The sequence below is a fragment of the Ambystoma mexicanum genome, chromosome 6p (assembly GCF_040938575.1).
Source record: "Ambystoma mexicanum isolate Mex_15411 chromosome 6p, UKY_AmexF1_1, whole genome shotgun sequence".
Classification (NCBI taxonomy): Eukaryota; Metazoa; Chordata; class Amphibia; order Caudata; family Ambystomatidae; genus Ambystoma; species Ambystoma mexicanum.
Genome location: NC_090935.1, coordinates 256,499,211 through 256,518,759, shown reverse-complemented (window position 1 = coordinate 256,518,759; position 19,549 = coordinate 256,499,211). Strand labels below are relative to the sequence as shown.

Sequence of the window (19,549 nt, the reverse complement as noted above, 5' to 3'; positions counted from 1 at the left end):
GAAGACGTTTAAGACGATGTCTTCTTGCAATTGCCATTCGTACTCTTTGGGTAGGGGGAAGTCTCTACTGAGTTTGTCTGCTAGCAGATTGAGTTCCCCTGGTACATGTTGTGATAGTAGGAACATGTTGTGTTTGAGAGCCCACTTCCATATATTCTGGGACAGCTTGGACAGTCCTGGAGAGTGAGTGCCCCCTTGCTTGTTGAGATAGTATATGGCTGTGGTGCTGTCTGTGAGGACCATCACTGTCTTTCCTTGTAAGTGTTCCTGAAAGGCTTTCAGTGCTTTGAACACTGCTAATAGTTCCAGCAGGTTTATATGTTTGGATGCTAAGCTCGGAGTCCACACTCCGTGAGCAGTCTGATGGGATAGGTGAGCCCCCCATCCTGTAAGGGATGCGTCTGTGGTTAGAGTGGCTTCCACTGCGGGTGTGGCAAAAGTTTTCCCTAATAACAGGTTTTCCTTTGTCCACCACCGTAGCGAGAGAACCAAGGCCTGCGACCACTAGGTCGTCCCATTGTCCGCTGGCCTGACACCACTGGCTGTAAAGCCACTCTGGCATTGGGCGCATGCGCAGGCGCACGTGAGGTACCAAATAAATACATGACGCCATCATCCCTAGCAAACGCATTGCTTTGCGTACCGTCACCTCTCGACCTGCCACATAATGGGGGATCTGAAACAGCATGTTTTGGACCCTCTCGTTGGAGGGGAAGACGAGACCGTCCTTTGTTCGAATTAGAGCCCCTAGGAATTGTTTGATTTGGCTGGGGTCTAAGCTGGACTTCTTTTCGTTGATGGAGAAGCCCAGTCGGGACAAAAGGTCTACGGTCTTTTGGGTATTGGAGAAGCATGTTTCGTAAGAATCCCCTGTTATGAGCCAGTCGTCGAGGTACGGGTAAACCGGGATGGATAATCTGCGCAGGTGGGCCACTGCCAGTACTTTCGTAAATACCCTTGGTGCAGATGCTATCCCGAAGGGTAGTACTCTGAACTGGTAGTGTTTGTTCCCTATCTTGAACCTGAGTTATTTTCTGTGCGCTGGCAACATTAAAATATGAAAGTATGCATCTTTCATGTCTAGTGTTGTCATGTAATCCCCCTGTGATAACAGTGGGATTACATCCTGCAAGATTACCATACGAAACTTTTGGGGTTTGACAAAATTGTTCGCTGGACGCAGATCTAATACAGGGTGCATGGTTAAATCCTTTTTGGGTACAAGGAAGTACACTGAATAAATACCTTCTGTTACCTGCGATAGGGGGACAGCCTCTATAGCTTCTTTTTTCAGTAGCTCTTCTACTTCTTGAAGAAGAATAGTGAGGTGTTCCGGTGTCATGCGCCGGTTCCGTGGGGGTCTGTATTTTGGGGAACCGTTGAATTCGATGCAGTATCCGTGGGCTATGGTGGATAATACCCAGCGGTCTGTTGTTATTCCCTCCCATGCTGAAAGGAACGATGTTAGCCGGCCCCCGACCGGTGATGCATGGGAGGGGACCCGAATCTTTGGGTCATTTGTTGGTATTGGGCGTGGGGCCTTTTGGACTGGAGCCGCGCCCTCTTCCTTTGCCACGACGTTGGCCTCTTTGACTGAACTGGGTGCTTTGGTTAGAGGGCCAGTTGGTAGCAGAGTAAAATTGTTGTTGGCTTTGCTGCTGGCGTTGGCCACGAAAGGAGCGTCTATTGCCATAGCTGCGTCTGTTAGGTGGCCTAGAAATTTGGTCAAGAGTTTTGATGGTATCAAACTCCTTCTTTGCATGTTCTAGGGCCTCATCAACTGCTTTCCCAAACAGATGTGTTTGCTCTATGGGCTTATTTATTAGGGAAGCCTGGGTTTCTGGCTTAAATCCCGAATTGCGCAGCCAGACATGGCGTTTGAGAAGTATTCCCTGAACCAGGGAACGTCCAGCTGTCTCTGCGGCATCCAAGGAGTTCTTTACGATGCCCTGGTTTACAAGAGTTCCCTCTGATATAGTAGCCAACAGGCGTGAACGCAGGGGTTCTGGTGCGTCCTCTGCTTCGCTGCGCAGCTTGCTCCACTGTGCATCTGCATAGCTAGCTAATAGGGAATTGTTATTCGCAATCCTAGTTGAGAAGGCGGCGGAGGTCGTGATTCTCTTCCCAAGTGCATAGAGCTTCTTGCCCTCTTTGTCAGGTGGTGCCTCACTAGTAGATAGTGGTACCCCCGCTCTCTTCCTTGCGTTAGTAACTACCAGAGAGTCCGGAATAGAATGTCCCCTGATGTACAAAGGGTCAGAAGACGAAGGGCTGAAGAGCTTTTCTATCCGAGGGTTGACCCCTCTGACTAAGGCCGGATTGGAAAGGGAAGGAGTTATTCTTCTCTTTATAGAAGCCAGGAGCGGAATGGACCGACTGACTGGGGCTTTTTCTTTAATAACTTTTTCTACAAAGTCTATGTCCGGAAGAGTCTCCCCTGTGTCTATTTCAAAATGCGCTGCTGCCTTGCGCAATAGTGCATTAAGTGAGGGCTGGTCATCTATGGGGGAGGTGTTGCCAATAGGTGAGTCCTTGGGAGGAGAAGGGTGAAAGACATCAGGGTCTGAGTGCACTGATGGGGATTGCCAAGGCTGCACTGATGGGGAGTGCCAGGGCTGTGAGGTAGCTGTATCTTCCTCAAAAGCTCCTGTGCTAGTGTAAGGGTCTTCCTCAAACCTCTCCTCCTCATGTTCTTCCTCTCCACCTAAACACTCATCTTCCTGGAGGTATTGCTCCTCTTCAGTGAGGTCATATGCATCTGTAGAAGGGGGAAACAGCCTAGGAATCTTGACCCTAGGGTCATCCTGGGTCCATTCTCTTGGTCTTTTGGGTGTGGGTGGGTTTTGGCTACCCAAAAACCTCTCCATCTTTTCCATACAAGAATGGAGTCTTTCCATGGTCTCATGGGGAACCCCTGAATAGTCTAGAGGGGGGAAATCAGTGTTGTCACCTTCAAAACGCTTCGAACGCTCCCACAACGTCGACAAAAGGTTTCCGTCGCCCTCAGAAAAGCCCTCCGGTAGTTCAGAAGTGCCTTTAGATGAATGGGGCAGTTCCTGGCTACTCTTGTGCTTTTTCGGCGTTTCTATTTCCTTGGGTGCGGTATTCGACGTCCGTTTCGTCGTCCGCTTGCGTTTGTCCTTGGAAACAATTCTCGCCAGGCTCTCAACGACGAGTTCGTCGGTAGAGGGTTCGGGAGTCGGCGTTGTCTGCGTTACGCGCTGTTTCTCGACGGCCGCTCTATGGAGCGTTACGTCGGGTGTCTTTGAGGTAGCGCCCGTGTTAGATGAAAGCCCAATCGCTGGTCGCGGCTGCGTTTGCGGGTGGGGCTTGAGACCCTTACGGTCTAAGGTCCACGCCGGAGTGCCCTGCGTCCCTTCGGCGCTGGTGGATCCTTCGTCCTCGACGAAGAAGAGCCGTGGGTTGTGTGCTTAGGCCTATGGGGTCTGTGTGCGTCCTTGTCGCCGGGGTGTTCATCCCCATAAGCAGGGCGTGAGCCGAGCCCGTCGGGGCCGGGGACGGACGTCGAGGAGCGCGAGCGCTCCTTCTGGGGGTTAATGACTTCCGTAACGGACGTCGAGTTATCACCCTCCTCGTCACTTTCTGTAACAGCGGCGGCGGGTGAGGAAACTGACTTCGACATAGCGTAGTCCGCCCACCTCTTAACTTTCCGTTCTTTAAGGGTTCTTGGTTTTAAGAGCTTACAGGCCGCGCAGCTGTCCTCTTTATGATCGAGGGGCAAGCAACGATTACAGAGCTTGTGTTTGTCCTTCCAAGTGTATTTGCCCCTACAGCGTGGTCAAAACTTAAAAGGTGTCCTCTCCATAGCTGAGGCAATAAAAACTGGTGATAACAACCCCAAGGGAAAGATAGGGGAGAAAGAAAGACATTCTCGACGAGAAGAGAAAAGTTCGAACCCCCACTCTCCCTACTGTATGTTGGCCGGCGAGGCCTGGCCACGTGTTCGGCAGCGCCGAAGGATCTCCTCCGTCTCTTCCTCTCCGTCGAAAACTTGCTCGGTGGAGAAACAGCTTCACAGCTAACGTCGAGGGGAGGGATCTTTTAACAGTAAGTATATATTAGGGCCGAGGTCCGTAGTACTTGTTTAGCAATGTCTCTCTAGGAACTCCGCGTAAGGCGACCATAAGCTGGGCGGAAATAAACAATCTGAGGGACCTCGACGCGTGAGGGATTGTGGGTACAACGCACGTCACTATAGGGATAGTGTTACAGACACGCCTTGTCGACGTCCCCTTTTCGACTACGAAAAACAAAATGCAATACTCCGCAGTGACCACTGGATGTCGGACCTATGCACAGCATGTGATTCCAAGCAGATTAACAAACATCAGAAACACCATTACTACTCCTTTCGGACATCCAATACACTAATGGCTGTTTACAAAACGTACAATGAGGGGGCCGCAGATGCCAGTGTAGGCATCAGTGAAAGAGGCCTCGACCTCTGGATATTCCTCAAGTAAAGAGGACTGCACAGCATCTCTTTCCATTTAGCAACAAAGAAAGGGCAGTCTTTCTGTTTCGAGTGGCAGGAACAACTACAGTTCTCTTCTTAAGAAGCTGAGGGATGGCAGGGATGTCAGGAGATCCATTTCTTAATGGGAGAGAAGCACAAACGTATCCAGCTTTAAATAATGCATCAAGAAAAATGCTCACCATTTTCCAAAGTCCTCTTTTTGCTTTTTGTTCCATCGCCAGAGTGAATCTTTTTAAACAGTGAGATGCGGCAATTATTGATTTCTCCCATTTACCAGAGTTAGAACCACAAACATAAAAAGTCTATGAATACTCTTGCTTACTTGTTGAAGCCACAGGAATGCTGGAAAAGCTTGAGGCACTTGGAGTGCTGGGTTCAGAAGTTAATAAGGATGAATTGCTGTACGTGTCAGAGGATGACCGGTTACTTGCTTGATGTTGGATTGTCTGAATTGAAAGCGCATCAGCAGATGATAAGGACTGTGGTCCTTCAACATAGTCATGAACATATTCATCCTTCACCAACATACTCGAGGGAGCTGGTAAAAAGAAAATGAAAAAAAGCAATAAGTTTCCGAATGATTTGAACAGAGAACTAGCATACTAGGCCTGTCGGCATTTCTCCTAGTGCAAGTGCATGAATTGTTACAGTTGCGACCAAGCTAGAGATGGGTGATACAAGTGGGGGAGGGGGAGCCAGGACAGATGAAATTACTAGTCCGAATACATTTAGGGTCACGCATGCGTACAGAAGGAGGTGCGAGGATAAGAGGGTGTGGGGGGTAATGCGTACGTCCAACAGGGCTCTGGATTTTAAGTGCAGAGAGATTGCCTCGCTCCTGGAGCAAAAGCATAAAGTGCAGTAATGCTGAAACATAGTGCAGTGGGCCAGAGGCAAGTTCAAGGACTGGCGGGGGGGTGCCTGGAACCTGTAAGGTTCTGGAGGTGAACCAGGCAAGTCAGCAAAAACTGAAAGAGTTACAGAGAGGAAGGAGGGTGGAAAGAAAAGAACAGAGGTTAGAAGGGGAGAGGGAGAGGGAGCGAGAAGGACGAGAAGAGGAAGGTCTTGATGCGTTTCCAGAACTTAAGGATGCTCCGGCTCAAGACAGAGAGAGGCAGGGACGCTGTTTCAGAGGGAGGCGCCTGCACAGGATAAAGATCTACCCCAAATTTCGGTTTGTGAAAGCGGCTCACCCGCAGAGAGTTCGAGGAGGACAAGCAGAGGACTCTAGAGGGGGAGTATTTAGGAAGAGAGCGTTGTAGATAGTGCAGGCCCCATCCCCAGAAACCCTTGTGGATAATGCAGAGGGTCTTTAACCTGATCCTTGCAGCCCCGGGGAGCTAGTGGAGGGGATTTCAGCGCCGGAGAGATGCAGTCCCTGGGATTGAGGCCAAGGATGAGTCTTGCGGTTCTGTTCTGGATGAGTTGTAGAAGATGGAGAATAGAAGTAGGAAGATTGAGAAAGAGGCTGTTACAATAGTCCAGCCTAGAGAGAACAAGGGTTCTCGACGTGGTGAGCCTCTGGGGAAAGTGAGAAAGGGTAGAATACCTCTGAGGAGGTGCAGTTGGTAGTGGGACTTTTTGGTGATGTCTGAGATGTGGGAAGAGAAGGAAAGAGTGGAGTCTAATATGACCCTGCAATTTGTTGCCCATTGGTAGGTGGGGCGCAGGTCCAAGGCCAGTATGAAAGTGGGAAAGCGGGAGCAGGGGTCCCAATGAGGACGAGCTCTGTCTTACTGGCATTCAGGCAGAGACTGTTAGCAGCACACCAGGACTGAATTGCAGATAGACAGTCAGGGATAAACTAGGAGGAGGAGGAGGCTGAGGGTAGCCTGAAAGAGAGCTGGAAGTCGTCCGCATTCTGATGGTCATGGAGACAACCAACAGATTCAGATATGCTCTTATCATGCTATGTTATTTGCTTTGCATGTAATAATCCTGTTGCAGGCATCACAGATGTTAGATGAACAACGAAAATTCAAGGGTCAATCCAACGAGATGGATCCTGCAGGAATGCATTGATGCAAAGCTCAAGACAGGACAGTGGGCCTCATTACAAGTTTGCCGGTCTGGGAACTAAAGTACCGATAAGCTTGCTGGTACCGTAGTTCACAGACAGGCAAACTACGAGTTGTGTTTTTCCCGGCACCCAGGAATGGGCAAATACCGGGTCCGTAAAGTTTGTAATTACCCAGTAATTGCCCATTTCTGTCTGCAGGAAAACATTAAATACTGACGGTAGCCGTGCTGTACTAAAGGCATGGCTACCGCCAGCCTCGTAATGAGGCCCAGTGTTTTAGGAGTGGTTGTGTGGAGATGTGTTCTGACAATGGTGTTGCAATCATAGTTGCAGGATATGCATCCAGCCCCAGTATATTGGAATGTTCAACATGCTTTGATTTGATGATCTACAAGTTTCGACCCTTACAGAATCTGAAGGCAGATTAGTCATTGGCGAAGGGAAAGGGTGAAGTATTTTCGCAAACTAATACATTGCTTGTTAGAAATAAAAATGCAGATTGTCTTCTTCCCACCATTTTGGAAAGACTGCATAGGTTGTACATTATCTGTTAACATGTTGATAATTTCTCGGAATCCTGGTGAGCACATGTACACAAATCCCAAAAATGAGCTAAACAAGCCAGAAAATGCAACAAGGAAACAAGGAGAACGCAGGTATACGGGAGCGACCATACTGCAGGAGCGGCCCCAGCTCAAGTCGGAGAGATTCCTTTTGGGAAACGAAGAAGACAAAAGGCACTTCAATCAGGCATGTGACCTGGGAGAGAGACACAATGGGGATGGGCGTGGGGGCAGAACCAGGCATCACGAGGACGAATACAGCAGTGTACTTTGAACTGCCCAAACAGGCATTTGGTCTGAAACCAGTCACTGTTACCTGTATTGAGAGTGAATCCCTTTGCAGAGTTAACTTCGGTGTTGGAAGGAGGAAAGAGTTGTGAGAAATCCTGACAAGCACCCTTTGTTATTTTCTAGATAGGGCAAAGAACATCGTAGATATATAGACAGAACAGGCCTTATTCTCTTTGGTTTAATACATTCTAGTGGAACATATTTGCCAATACCCATGAAAACAAGCCATAGTGTTGTATATAGTAATTGTTCAGGTGGGTTTCCAAAATCAACCCTAGGGGTAGATTTTGTGAAGCCCCACTATTACGGTGAATATGGAGACTTTAGCCAAACCCAATCAAGATAACATAGCAGAGCGACAAGACTAAGCCTCGGAACGGGTGAGCGAGTAGTCTAGGGCCACAATGAAACCATACAGACCACCACCAATAATTTCAGTTAGGCAGATGAGTATTAATAAAATATACAATAATTTAATAGGCTTTTGAAATCTGAAATACACACTACGCAATTAAAAATGTCGAGTCAAATACTGTCACACACTTAATATAAAACAGATACATACAGTAGGAGAAGAAAGAAAGCATATACTTCAATAACCAGTGACACACAGGAAGTACTTATATGCCTAACAATTAGAAAAGACACGTCGGATTAACCTTTCAAAGTTCCCCTAGCTCTTGGACCACATTGCTCTGCTGATCACTGTGCTAGGGAGACTAAGTGGACCAGCAGCAGAGTGTAGCCCCTGCATAATATAACACCTAGAGGCATGTGCTCAGCAGTACATGCGCTCGCAGCCTCCCTTCAATGACTTTCCACTCCATTCCCCTGGTAGGGAATTTTGCAAAAGTCCATCTTAGGTAGGACTTTAGAAGACTCACACTTGGGACACAGGGCTTCAACTCTTAGTATAGGCCTGAACCACACAAGTATGCTGGTTGCAATGGCTGAGCAGCCAGGCTTATCTTGGGGGTGGGAGGGCTGTATGGGGGGCGGTATGGGGGGGGACAAGGATGTAGGTGGTACAAAGAACTTTCATACACATAGGCCCAAAGAAACACTGACAGACTAAAGTTATATTAAATAATGGTTTATGTTATATATACACTAAAATGAGGTCAACGGTAAGTAAATAATCACAGAGAAGTACCAATGCAATAATCACAGTAACATACTTTTGTATACTTTGAGAATGGCTGTATGCAATTCGAAAAAGTAAAACATACTTTTGTAATAACTGTTTCAGGTAAAATAAATTAAACAAAAACACAATGTAAGTAAATACTTGCCAATATATTCTCAGAGGACTAACACTTTAAACGTCCAACCCTATCTTGTTATGAGTGTCTCGGAGTCAGAGTGGAGAGCAAAACAAGTAGGCACATGCAGTAGAAAGTTCCAAAGGAAGTCTTCTGTTGCAAGTAAGTGACAGTCTTTGTTGGGAAAAGGGACAGGGACTCTGGAGAAGGCTCCCTAAAGGCACTGTGATGAATCAACTTCCGGGGAACCAGTGGCCCAGGGGTGAATATCAATTTCTAAAGCATTAATCAGCCCCACAGCTATAGTACACCAGAAGGGATCCGAACAGATCAGAAACAGTCAATTATAAACCTCCTTGTCCAATTTTGGTAATGTGGAACGGCAGGCTTATGTCCGAAAGGTTCTAGATTGCTGGTTCGTTGCAATACAGCGAAAATCCAATTATTACCCAATGATAAAATGGACTGTCCAGTCAAGGCTGTATACAAATATCTAGTTTATAATTATCACAACAGACGGTTCTAGCAACAGTACAATATACTACCCTACCCTGAAAAGGAATGCAAATGACAACACAGTTCCAAAGAAGGAAAAGGGATGCACTCTGACAGGAGGGTAGTTGGTATAGAAAAGTCGCAACAGTTCAAGGATACTTGGTATTAGCAGAAAGGGAGTAATGGTTGTAAAATGTCACTAGAGGCCTTCGGAGAAGGACAATGGGGACAGAACCACAATGTACCTTGTGCTGTAGGAGTTCTTGCTGCTCGATAAGGTCTAGTTGGTTTCAGGGCGCTTTGCAGCTTCTGCGACCCAATGGAGTATGGGGCATTCCCGAATGGGCTCAGTGGGGAATGGGGAATTCCAAATCCGCCAAACACGTGATCCGGCGCTAGTAGCGCCGGTGGGTTTGGCGGTAGGGCAGATAGCTACTAGCGCCGGCGTTACCGCCCAACTCGTGATGAGGCCCTTAACCTGGTATTTTCTATTTTTTTTAGTCAGCATGCATCTGCGTCGGCTGCCCCCGCGCCGCCGATACCACGACTGTCCATTTTACTGCGGCCTTTGCGCAACCGCGCGCGCGCACCCGATGTATGCAACACAAGTGTGGTTGGCTGTTCGGGTGTCTCGCGGCAGAGGGCCGTATGAATTTTGATTCTCAGGTAACAAGCATCTTATTTGGTCTACTGTGTAAGTTCTGTGTAGACCATATTAAATTGTCTATACTTAGTCACCTAAAGGTTGGGTGAGAATTCATCGAAAGAACAAATTACTCTCTTATCTGGTAACGTTCTTTCGATGGGATGGTCCGACGACGTATTCCATATCTATGACAGTAATCACCACAGCTGGGCCGCTTCGGAAAATCTTTCGCCGTCTGCGTCCTGCGTCGATGACGTCAATACGCCGTCCTCGAGGGCCTCCATCGAGCCGACGTCACCGGATGTTATAAGTAGGACGCACGACACCCGTAGCCTCAGTTGTAGTTTTTTCCCAGAACGTGTGGCACCAATCTTCTGCCGGTAGGACCACAGAAAACCTTGCGGAAACGTAAGCTGCTCTCCTCATCCTTAGCAGGATGCGGAGAAGGATAAAATGCTGGAAGAACAACCTTCTGGCTTAAATGAAATTCCGACACCACCTTAGGAAGAAAGGAAGGACGAACTCGAAGGACCACCCTGTCCTTATGAAACACAGTGCAGGGTGGCTTAACTGAAAGTGCCTGTAACTCACTCACTCTGCGAGCGGAAGTGACCACAACTAAAAATACAGTTTTAAGGGTTAACAGCCTTAAAGGACAAGAATGTAAAGGCTCAAAAGGAGCACCCATTAGAAACTTGAGAACAAGGTTCAAATACCAACCGGGCACCTGGAAAGTTGACGGGGGGAACACATTAGTGAGCCCTCTCAAAAACTGAGAAATTAAAGGAATTTTAAAATAAGAACACTCCTCAGACGAGCACTTAAATATGGACAGCACCGTCACGTAACCTTTAATTGTACCCACTTGCAAGCCCCTGTGGGCTAAAGAAAGCAAAAAAGACAGAACTACAGGAATGTCACATGAAAAAGGATCCACATTCTCCAACGGCAAGGATACAGGGACTTAGTTGCCAGCCGTCTGGCAGAAAGCAACAACTCCTTCACGTCTTCAGGGAGGTCCCAATCCTTATACCTCAACCTTTCAGAAGCCATGCGTGGAGGTTGAGGGATCTGACCTCTGGATGGAGAACCTGACCCCCCTCCCGTGAGAGCAGATCGTCTCGGTAGGGAAGACGACGTGGAGGGCAGATGGACATGTCGAGAAGGTCCGGGTACCACGTGCTCCTGGCCCATGCCCGAGCAATGAGGATCATCCGGGAACCGAACCTCCGTAACCTCCGCAGCACTTGCGGGATGGCGGGGACTGGAGGAAACGCGTACAGCAGTGGGAATGACCACTCCACCACGAACGCGTCTCCTAAGGCTCCTCTTGGAGGAAATTCCCACAAGCAGAACCTTTTGCACTTCCGGTTGATACTGGAGGCGAAGAGATCCACTTGAAGGGTCCCCCAAAGGGCAAAGATCTCCAGCAGAATCTCCTGAGCCAACTCCCACTCGTGAGAGATTGCGCTATGCCTGCTCAGAGCATCCGCCGTCTCGTTTTCGTCTCCGGCCAGATGAACTGCAGAGATCGAAATTCCCTGCTGTATGGCCCAGAACCAGAGCTGCATCGCCTCCCTGCACAGAGGAAGTGACCCTGACCCCCCCCCTTTTTGTTGAGGTAGTGCATGGCCACTGTGTTGTCCGTCAGAATCAGGACATTCTTTCCTCGCACAGTCGGCAGAAAAGCCTTCAGGGAAAGCCTGACGACCCTCCGCTCCAAAAGATTGATATGGAGTCTGGACTCCGACGGAGACCAACGACCGCGGCCTGTCAACTCGTTGGCATGAGCTCCCCATCCCGTAAGGGATGAGTCTGTCACGATCGTCACCTCCGGCCATGGTAGCCAAAATTGAGCCCCCTCATCAGATTGCCTTCGACGGCCCACCACAGAAGATCCTGGGCGAGCGAGGACGGCACCTGAACGGGGTCCTACATCCTGCCAGAGGTCTGTGACCACTGCATCTTGAGAGCCCATTGCAGAGATCTCATCCGCAACCTGGCCTCTGGCACCAGAAGAATGCAGGATGCCATGAGGCAGAGCAACCTCAAGAACTCGAACGCTGGGAAACTCTGGCCATGTTGAACCTTGTGCACCATCTGCTGAATCTGGTGAGCCCTCACCTGGGGAGGGAAACGCTGCCCCAGGGATGTGTCGAGCACCACTCCGATGAATTGGAGCCACTATGTTGGCGTCAAGTGGGACTTCTTTAAGTTGAGGGAGAAGCCCAGCTTGTGAAGGGAGTGGCAGGTGACCGAGAGATGATCCAGGAAGTGCTCGGGAGAGCGCCCCCTGATCAACCAATCGTCCAGGTAGGGGTAGACGTGAATCCCCCGTTTCCTGAGATGCGCTGCCACAACCACCATGAGCTTGGTGAAGACCCTCAAGGCGGAGGTCAATCCCAACGGCAGGACCCGAAACAAAGTGCGAGTCGCCAACCGCAAACCTCAGGTACTTCTTGTGCTTTGGATGGATCGGCACATGAAAATAAGCGTCCTTGAGGTCGAGAGACACCAACCAGTCCTGAAGTTGAAGGGCCTGGAGGACTTGAGAAAGAGTAGCCATCTTGAACTTGTCCTTCCTGAGGAACTTGTATAAACTGCGCAAGTCCATGATGGGTCTAAATCCTCCGTCTTTCTTTGCAATCAAAAAATAAGGGGAATACCAACCCTTGTTCCTCTCCGCTACAGGCACCAGTCCTATGGTGCCTTTCTCCAGCAGGGATTGAATTTCCTGCGCAAGGAGCGGATCCGGACTCTTCAAAGAGAGGTTCCCTGGTGGATTGTCGTGATGCCTCTGCCAGAAAGGAAGACAGTAGCCGTGGGCTATGATCTCCAGAACCCACACATCTGAAGTAATGGCACGCCATTCTACCAGATGCTGCGCCAGCCTTCCCCCAACCGGAGAAGCATGGGCCTCATGACTGAGCTGAAGCGGCTGCGGCAGTGCCTGAGGGCAAAGAGGCAACTGCATGCGCGGCCTTAGCACCTCGAGTACCTTGTTTACCACCTCTGGCACTCCTACGGTTGCCCATTTGACTTGCAGCTCCTCTCGATTTACTAAAGGACGAGTAATACCGAAAGGAACCTCCCCTCCATTGCTGTGCCCTGGGACGAAAAGGCGGAGGTTGGCGAACTTCCGCGCCCAACTTCGCTGCAGCTTTGGAGGGCTGCAACCTCTCAAGACTCTCGTCAGCCTTGCTGCCAAAAAGATGGTCACCATCAAAGGGCATGTTGAGGAGCCGACTTTGCACATCAGGAGCAAAACCCGACTTCCGCAACCAGGCAAACCTGCGTATTACGGTGCTTGCCGCCATGGACCGGCTGACGCAATCAACCATTTCCAGACCCGACTGAACTGATTCACACTTGACATCCTTGCCATCCTGCCCGATAGCAAGGAAACCATCCCGTTCCTCCCCTTCCGGATTATGATCAGCCGCTAGGGAAATACATTGCCAGAGAGTGTGGGTGAAACGAGACAAGGCACAAACGGGGTTGGCAGCCTGAAGCGCCATACCCCCAGAAGAAAATACCTTCTTCGCCCAGCCATCAAAACGTTTGTCGTCCCTATCAGGAGGGATGGTAGGGTACGACGCCTGCTTTGCGGGAGCCGTAGCCGCCTGCACCACCAAACTTTCCGGATTGGGGTGCGTGGTCAAGTAGCAAGGGTCGCCACTGGCTGGGCGATATTTCTTCGGCAAGGACTTGCTCACTGCTGGGAGACTCTCCGGAGAAGTCCAAGCCGCAGCCACCCTTCTCTGCAAGGCCATATGGAATGGCAGCACCGGGTCAGTTGGTGGACCCTGGTCCAGGATATCAGTCAGGTCATCCTGTTGAAAATCCCCAGGAGGGGCAGACCACCCCAGGTAATCTGTGACCCTCGACATCAGGCACCGATAAGGAGTCGGCATGCGTGCCAGTCTCAGGCCTACCAAATTCCACCTCCGGAGAGGTGTCGAGTGCACTGGCGTCATGCAATGACTGGCGCAGCTCTTCAAGCTGGCTATGACCAGAAACAATGTCATCAGGGACCTCTGCAGGAACCACCCCTTACTCAGACCCGTCAATCACCTCAGAAATGTAATCCAGAGGCTGGAAAGAGGGAACAAGAGGGAAAAAGGAATAAAGACATGTTTTGCCTTAGCCAGAGCTTTTCTAGGGGGTTACCCCGTACCACGAGGCATCGCCGACAAAACTGCCTCGAAAGGCATCTAGGGTGTCGATGGAATCGGCGTCGAGCGCGGCGCCGACAGCGTCAACACAGGCCTCGAGGACGCAGCCCCGAGCGTGTATCGACAGCCTGGGCGCCAATGGCATCGACAACTTCCTCGGAGGCAGGGCCTCGAGAGAGTGTCGACGACCTTAGCGCCACCGGTGTCGATGTCTTCCTCAAAGACTTCACAGGTTCACACGGTCTCGATGGCATCAGGACCGGGAACTGGAACGGGCATGTCTAGAGCGACCATCCTTGTCCGACTGGGACTTCGAAGGCGCCCGGTGGTCGCGACGACTGCTCGAGCCCGAAGGCGGACGAGCAGTGTCTCTAGCACGGCCACGACCGGCGTCCTCAGACGGCGAAGGCGGACCGGAGCACTGCGATTGAAAAATCACCAACATCTCCTTTCGGAAGGAATCCCATTCCTCAGGAGTGGAATGCTTGTTGGGACAAGCAACCCACCGACGGGCGGAGTCCTCGGAAGAGGACGGGGAAGGCGACCAGTGACAGTGCTTCTTAGAGTGCCTCGAAGAGGCAGAGGAATGGCGGGACCGACTCCCAGACAGAGAACCCCCGGACTCCCGACAACGATGCAGAGAGTCGCCCCTCGAATCGTCCGTCGAAAGACAGGTGGAACGCGACTTCCGGGGCTTGGCCACCTTACCGACCGTCAGCTTCTGCTTAGGCTCCCGCAAGGCCTTCGATGTGAGCGATTGGCAGTCGACACAGTCGTCCGTATCATGGTCCTCCCCAAGGCACCAGAGGCAAGCGGCTTGCATATCAGTCAGCGACATCTTGGACCCGCACACCCGACACTTCTTAAACCCGGACCGCGGGGTGGAAGAAGCCGCAGACATCATTTGATGGCAATGAAGAAACAGGTTCGAAGAACAGGATTCAGTAGAATCGAGCCGCGCCGAGATCTCCAAAGCGAACACGTTTGCGGAAAAAACAGAACTGAGGCTACGGGCGTCGTGCGTCCTACTTATAACATCCAGTGACGTCGGCGTGACGGAGGCCCTAGAGGACGGCGTATCGACGTCATCGACGCAGGAAGATTTTCCGAAGCAGCACAGCTGTGGTGATTACTGTCAGATATGGAATACGTCGGATGACCCAATCCGCTCAAAAGCTATTTACTTTGGTCAAATCTCGATTTGCAGAGAATGAAGAGGAACAAAATCCCGCTGATCAGGAAGGAGCCAGGGGCTAACTTCTTTAAATGGTCAATACGCGACAAGCGAGCCTGGCGTGGGCTGCGGCGCTCCCACTTTCTCTACCTTGTGCTGAGGAGGAGGAGTTCCTGCAGTGTGCCCAGGATTGCTCGGTTGCGTTAAAAAACAACAATTAAATTGATGCATCTCAACCTTTATTTATGGAAGTTCTGACTATGGGCCACTCGAAAGATAACACAAACTGTCCTTGGTTAACAGAAGGTATATGACCGTTAAGCAGTCTTAGCTCTGATGATCCATATAGTGATACACCAATAATATTTCTATCGGAGGATCTTCAACCAGAGTTTACATTCGATCTACAAGGTGAAGGGGAGGTCACGGTGGGGGGCTTGGGGGAGGGGAGTTATCCACGATGCTGGGCATCTTCAAAGAGTAATATTGATTGAATTGCGCAAACAGACGAAGTCCTGATAAAGATAGCGAAGGAAGCAGAATCGCTACCCTCCAGCTTAGCTGACACCCTATTGTTAACTTTGCAGGGGTCCAATTTGGGGATCCAGCCAGTGAATACAGACATGAGGTATGTGGATACGGGTGAGAACTCAAAGGAAGAATGTGTGAAGACCCAACTATTGATGCTATTATCCCGGTGGATTCACTGAAGGAAGTAATAGTTTTGAACCACAGTATGGAGGAGAAATAAGGGCGAGCACTGGTACCAGTGGAAGGGTCTATGAAAGCAACAACAGAAAAAACAGGAAAAAAATAAAAGTTTAAAAAAATGTGACCTAAAAAATAAATAATTGACAAAATTCTTCGTGTTACGGACTTCAAACACTTAACTGAGGAGGAAAGCGGGGTCATAGAGTGCTCCCCCCCTACGAGACCCTCCAATGGGAGGGTAGATTTGACAAGGATGCCTGAAACAAAACACTCAAATGATCAGGCAACTCAGAGTGAAAACTTGGAAGGGGAGGAGGGCGGGTTTGATATAATGAAGAAAAAAAGATCCATCTGCAATTGTTAACAAATTGAAGTCCTTGTAAAATGGCTTGAATGATATATTTTGAAATCTACAAAATTCCAGTCAACAATTTAAGAAATGCGATTCATACCAGATGGAATAGTAATGGAAGGGATACTGAAAATTATAAACCTGTAGTTGTTTGGGACGGGGAGGCCAAGAGGGCATTGGCTTCAAAGCCCTTGGAGTGAAGACCTCCGTCTTTGAAAGGAAAGACTCAAACAGTCAAAGGCCTAGGTCATAAGGACAAGGTGAAATGCAACAACCACCCTTTTACTAACAAGATTGTGGTAACCGATCCGGAGTGTGGCCAGGAACCGAAGGGGTTAACCAACTTAGAGACAGGAGACCCCAATGAGGCAACTGACAAAGTTCCCATAGAGACCCAACTGAACAAAGAAGTTCTGTTCCGATTTGTTCAGAAGGTCTTGGCGGAAAATTAACAACTAAAAGAGAAAGAATTACTTGTGCCCACAAAAGATCAAATAAAGTTACCCATTGAAGATAGTCAACCAGCTATGAATACACATGCTGCAGTCAATAGAAATAATGTCCAACCATTCACTGCTGAAATAGGGGATGGTACAAGGGATACAGGGCTGGTGAATTTAGAACTAGATTTGAGAAATCCTGTTTTTCCCCGATCAACCGGGTTTGATACTTTGCTTGCTGTTTAAGGAAGGCAGGCATCCAGCATTAAACAGGCCATATATTCTTTCTCTCTTTGCATCAATTCCCGAGCTGAGTTTAATAGCTTTGGCGGATCTACTTTTGGCAGATTTTATCTATAAGTACAGATATGGTTTTGTAAGATTAGTCATACCCTCTCCTCTAGTGAAGTCGTTGCTAAAAAAAGAAGCAGAAACATTTCAGTGCAGAGATTTTGATCTTTTCCTATTTAAATCTCATATCTTCTATTGAGTCAAAGGGAGGTGGGCCCGGGAAAAGTTATGGGTACCCCAACCAATAAAAGGAGGAAACAGCTAACTCCAGGTACGAAGAGATTCCTGATAAACAGGACTGGAGAAGGGTGCCACTGTCCCTACGGGACTCTTAATACGCTGAAACAGCTGGGGAAGCCACTCTAGCAGTTAGGCACAATTGGCAATGGATATGTTGGAACTCAAGAGGTTGCCATCATCTATTGAACAATGTGAACCTCATGGTGGAGCTCTCAACTTTCGACTTTATTCTACTCCAGGAAACCTGGGCTAGGGAAAGGTTGGGATGGGAAGGCTATTCAATGGAGGCAATTTGTGCCATCGGGTGGTTTGAATGGCCGTCCCAAAGGAGTTAGAACAGGGAGGGGGGTGGAGCAACTGGCAATCGATTCTAGCAGTTACTTTTCACGTTGGGGTTGGTGAAGGTGGAAACCCTCTGCTAATCGCCAATGTATAATGGAATGCTAATGTACTAACCTATTCACAGCAGGAGACGAGTTCATTTGCCTCGGGGATAAGATCGACCTATGGCTTCAGGATAATTTAGGGGACCAAATTATAATTACAGGCAATCTGAACGCCGATTGCTCGGTGAATAGAGCGGTGAGGGATGACCTTTACTCTAAGAGGGATGCCTTTTCTACGAAAGGTGGAAACTCTAAATTGAGGGGTATCCTCTGGATCTATTTCGGGGACTTATGGGGTCTGGATTTGGTACATAATGAGCACTATACTTGGAAAGCTAGGTGGTATACATCAAAAATTGACTACATTTTTCTTCTTTCGGCTGACTTGAGTAATAGTCTTGCCAAATTTGCTGTTAAAGAAGTCCCCGTTAGTGACCGCTGTATGCTATTACTGGATATTGAGACCAAGGTTCAACAAGAAAATTTTTTTTTTTATAACAAAGGTGTTCTGATAAGCCCTAAAGGGAATCGTATCAAATGGTCCTTTAAGAAAACGCAGAAGTTTACAGCTACCATAATGAGGGAATATGATAGTTCTCTGAGCCAACGTATGCATAAATACTCAGCAAAAAATGTTATACGATATATTGGTAAAATTATTCAGATGGTGGAGGGTCAAAAGGTGAATAGGGAAAACGATAATTAAATCTCAGACACTGCTCTGATCATGAGGTATACGAACAGAAATCATGTCTGCAAAAAGAGATGCAGAGACTTAAAAAACTAGGAAGGCATGAACCTGAGATCCTGAAACGGATAAAAAAAAAACAGTCTTATAAAAATTGGCTGATTAACCATCGAAGTAGGACAGCTCAATTAGATGGAGAAGAGATGCTGAGGGCTCCAAATCAGCCAGCTTCTGGTATCTCATTAATAGCCTAGAGCCATCACAGAAAGATCTAGTTTTGAATCCTATCTCTGAGGAGATTTGGTTGGGCCATTTCTCCAGTTTATATAAAGGTGAGGATCAGACCGACAAGCCTACAGGAGATATTAATCTTCATTGGTCAATTAATAACTCGGTTGAGACAGTTAAGGGACTAAACATTAAATCTAAGAATTTGGGCGCACCTTTCCCTAACCATCTCTCCAACAAAATTTTGAAATCTAATCCTTTATATTGGGCTAGAATACTATGTATATTATTTAACGATGTACTGTTAACCAAGACTATTCCTCAATCATGGAGGGTCTCCATAGTTTTACCAATTTTCAAAAAAGGTTCTCGCTTGTCACCTACACGCTATAGACAGATAGCTATTGCGGATTCCGAATCAAAAATCTTTGCGATCTTTGCGTCTATGGTACTAGTTGATATTCATGAGTGGATTTCTAACAGAATCCTGTATTGCAAACAAATCAGTTTTATAAAAAATTGTTAAACTGATTGTGGGCGGCTTATACTCAGATGCTTACAAAGCAGATCAATGATAAAAGGAGCGAGACCAATTTTCGATGCATCAATGGAACTGAGTATGGCCTTCGATTTGGTAGATAGGCTGACCCTATAGAGAAATTGCATTTACTAGGTATGCCAAACATCTCTTAGAGATTGTAATAGCCCTATACACAGACACACGGCTTGTAATACGGCTAAACTCGGAGGGGCAATCATCATCATAGATTAATATAACCAATGGTTTACGTCAAGGATGCATGTTAGCACCTACTATTTTTAATTTGTATGTAATTGGCGCAGAAGGGGCTATAGCCAACAAGGGTTTGTTATCTATGTTCGCATACCTTGGCTAGCGTATGCGGACGATTCTCTATTATTAGATAATACAAAAGTTGGGTTTGTTTGAAAATGTATTTCTCAATTACACCTAAAGATTAAAGCAACTAAAACTATTATTATTCGTATGGGCAAATCTAACAAGAGGCAAGGTGCATACACATGGTACTGTGAAGGAAAACATCAAATGCCAAACTGCTTTTAAGTATC

At 48.2% G+C, this 19,549-nt stretch overlaps 1 protein-coding gene across 3 annotated transcripts in view; it reads right to left on the bottom strand.

The window, feature by feature from the left end:
- The window catches only part of SMAD4 (SMAD family member 4), an 850,418-nt gene that overhangs the window by 591,766 nt on the left and 239,103 nt on the right, over positions 1-19,549 (bottom strand). For all 3 annotated transcript variants that reach the window (XM_069626978.1, XM_069626979.1, XM_069626980.1), the window contains exon 5: positions 4,821-5,036. In XM_069626978.1, the coding sequence (XP_069483079.1) occupies positions 4,821-5,036 (216 nt within the window). The remainder of the gene's footprint in view (positions 1-4,820; positions 5,037-19,549) is intronic.